At 29.4% G+C, this 3,607-nt stretch overlaps 1 protein-coding gene across 1 annotated transcript; it reads left to right on the plus strand.

The window, feature by feature from the left end:
• Window positions 1-276: 276 nt before the first annotated feature.
• Window positions 277-3,228, plus strand: LOC105460440 (phosphoserine aminotransferase-like; the record flags this gene model as incomplete). Its single annotated transcript, XM_011706888.1, has 4 exons — window positions 277-407; window positions 2,446-2,558; window positions 2,635-2,799; window positions 3,104-3,228. Coding segments are annotated over 4 exons (534 nt in total), but the record flags the coding sequence as incomplete, so codon positions are not given.
• Window positions 3,229-3,607: the final 379 nt, after the last annotated feature.

Genomic DNA, 3,607 nt, shown 5'->3' on the forward strand with positions numbered 1-3,607 from the left:
ATAACTTCTGATGTTTACAAAATCAACCCATAATTTTCAAATCCATGCAGATAGACATATGGATAAATAGTCTTTTCACACATTATTATCATAAATAAATGTTTTTATACTTATAGACGTAATAAAATGACGAATGATGCTGGGATAAATGCATTTTAGTAAAATTATATTTTTTGTATTCAAAATATCACAATGATTGTTATGTATAAAAAAATGTCAATCACATTCGTTAAGCAGGTACATCCTGATTAACCAGGATTGCTTTATCATTTATAGGTTCTGCTTAAAGTGCAGAAAGAATTACTTGCATATGGAAACACGCAAATCAGCATTCTTGAGTTAAGTCATCGATCGAATGACTTCAAGAAAGTTATCGATGATGCTCAGGCTACTCTGCGAGACATTCTGTAAGTCAATAATCTAAATTAAAATACTCGACAAATGTCATTTATTTTAAAAATGATATCAAATCATTTATTACAACATTATAAATAAGATTAAATATATCGAATAACGTAATATATTAATTTTTTCAAGACTTTCAAAATAAAAAACTTACAGTTTCTATCATTTATAATTTTAACATTCTTTTAAATACTGAAATCAATAAGTTAATCTTTTCTTAAATAAAATTTTCAGATAAATAATTTTTCAGATAAATAATTCAATTTCAAGATTTTTTTTTAATTTATTGTATGTCCTGTTACAAAATAAATATAACATATTTGCCATTACCTGATGGCTTTTTAGATAATAATTTACATATTTATCATAAACATATATTATAGATAGATCCGAATATATGCCGTGTGTTAGTCATGTGCGAGAGAGAGGAAACAACATCTGATTTACTCTCTTCTCTCTTTAACATATAGATATAATAACATATACATGTACATATAATAATATTTGCTAGAGAGAGAAAAGAGAATCAGATGTTGTTCTTTCTTTCAACGTGCCTGGCAATATATGACATACGGTCTATCTACCTATACTATGTCTATGCATATTTACACACACACACACACACACACACATATATATATATATATATATATACAGGGTGTTTATAAAGTCCCACCCGGGCCTAATATTTCGGAAACGGCTTTAGATATGGAAAAATGTTTCAAACAAAAGTTGTTTGACTTCAAGGGGGATATAAAATGGTACCATTGGTTTGACCTTGAATGGCACTGTCAAGATCAGGGAAAGGTCACTCCAAATTTTTTAAATATATACATATATATTTTTTAAATATATACATATATATATATATAATTATATATTATATATAATATTATATATATATATATAATTTAAAATATATATATTGGGTCATTCAGAAAGTTCTGCAGTTTTACTTCCGGGGACAGGTTCATGTAATCATGTACGGTACTTTTTGCAATTTATAATTTCTCTGCCAGTTCTTATAAGTACTGTATAACAATTAAAGATTTTCGGCGATATGCTTGCTCCAGTAGATCATCCACAGTGCAGAGACGCCCAAATCGCGCCTCGTCTTTGAGAGTGAAATTAAATTACCTTGTTGAAATTTCACCAACCATCTCCGAACCTTATCATCAGAAATAGTATCTTGTCTGTAGACTTTACAAATTTTACGCGTTGTCTCGCAACTAAAGTTCCTGCCCTTTATTCTGAAGTAGAAAAGCATAATATTTCAAAAATGTTGTATCTGATTCTGCATCTTTAGAGCACTATAGAATTAAGTTGAATATACTGAACATATGCCGCCATTATGAATGAATGCATTGTTTAAACAAAAGATTGTTTTTTCTTATCAACCTGAAATTATTTGGACTTCCTCGTTCAGATTAACGCAAAATTCAAACTGGTATCCGCACAGTGAAGAAACTGCAGAACTTTTCAGATAACCCAATATACATATACATATACATATACAATGGCCATTGGAGGTTGTTTCTTTTTTTTTTCCAAAAAACAAAAATAATTTTCAAAAATGAAAATAAGAGCAACATCTTTTAATGGCCTTTATCTTGATATATGTTGTCTTATGATCATGAACAACATTCAAGAAGTTTTAGCCATTAATTGTTCGGACATCTTGGATATAATGCTAATGCCAGCGGTACTGTAACTTTCAAGTTTCATAACTCGAAATTTACTTAATCAAAAAATACTTTATTATCGTGCTTTGGAAAGCTCTTGATATCAGCTATTGGATTATGGAATCAACAATAAGGTATTCTATTTTAAAAAAATTAATATGACCTTTACCTTAGCGACGCTCAAGATCAAATCGATAAAATCAGTAAATAGATCTTTTTGAACCCTACAACTTTTGTTTGAAACATGTTTTAGAAAAAACGTCCGAGTTAATTCGCCGTTTCAACCTTTTTTGAACACCCTGTATAATAGATGTATTGTAAATTATTGATTTTTACAAGTGATTTCTGTTTTTTAAAGCAATGTTCCTGACAACTATAAAATCTTGTTCATGCAAGGAGGCGCTACCGGAATATTTGCGGCAATTCCTATGAATATTATGAATACTGGCACTGCGGATTATTTAGTAACGGGTAAGAAATAATTTTTAAAACTTTAATGAAGTAGCATAACAAAAGAATTTTGTAACCTAAATATATATTTGTTTAGGCTCCTGGTCTGCAAAAGCAGCAAAAGAAGCGGCGAAGTATGGAAAAGTGAACATGGTTTTACCTAAAACGACAAAATACACAGAAATTCCGAATCCTTCTACTTGGAAATTAGATACGGCGGAAGCATCATATGTTTATTATTGTGCCAATGAAACAGTGCATGGTAAACAAAATATTTTGAATCTTTTTATGTTATAATTGTTTACTTTCCTGGTGAAAGTAAAAATCGGAGCATTTACCTCTTAATTAAAATGTTTTTTTTTTTACGTTTTGCTGTTCCATTTATGCTTTTATCACTCTCTTTATATTCTCGATTTATTCCCTTTTTTTTTGCTAGACTGATATACTGATGTATGTCTTTAAGAGAGATTATACAGATCAGTATAATGTATACATAATATATATATTATATCTTGTACGTATAATAGTATTGTGTGTGTATCATAAAATGAAACATATGTTTCCAGGAGTTGAATTTGATTATATCCCGGAAACAAACGGCGTACCACTTGTTGCTGATATGTCATCTAATATACTTACAAAATCTTTTTGTGTATCCAAGGTAAATATCCAAATAATTAAGATATCTTGAGAACTTCAGACATATTGAAATGCATTGCCTTTGATAAAGTTTTGTTTGCATCATATAACATGATAATTTCTTTTATTACTTCAATCTCGTCAATAATGTTAACAAAGGGTCTAGCGGGTTAGGAGGAGATTTCCGGCTACGCGCGTAATCGATATAGTCATAGTGGGCAAAATGTTCACCCAGATAAAAGAAAATTTTGTGCCAAGTTTCATTTCAAAAGACTCACACAATTTCGAAATATCACAAGAGATGTGATTTTTTTATTAATATTTTTTTTCTCTGCTAAATTTAAATTAATCTTTACAGAAAAATTCATGATTACAAAGGCTATCCATGTACATAAGTTTGAATTTTGTTGTCATTCTGTGCTGAAAATTCT

This window comes from Wasmannia auropunctata, unplaced genomic scaffold, assembly GCF_000956235.1.
Source record: "Wasmannia auropunctata unplaced genomic scaffold, wasmannia.A_1.0 LD321781.1, whole genome shotgun sequence".
Classification (NCBI taxonomy): Eukaryota; Metazoa; Arthropoda; class Insecta; order Hymenoptera; family Formicidae; genus Wasmannia; species Wasmannia auropunctata.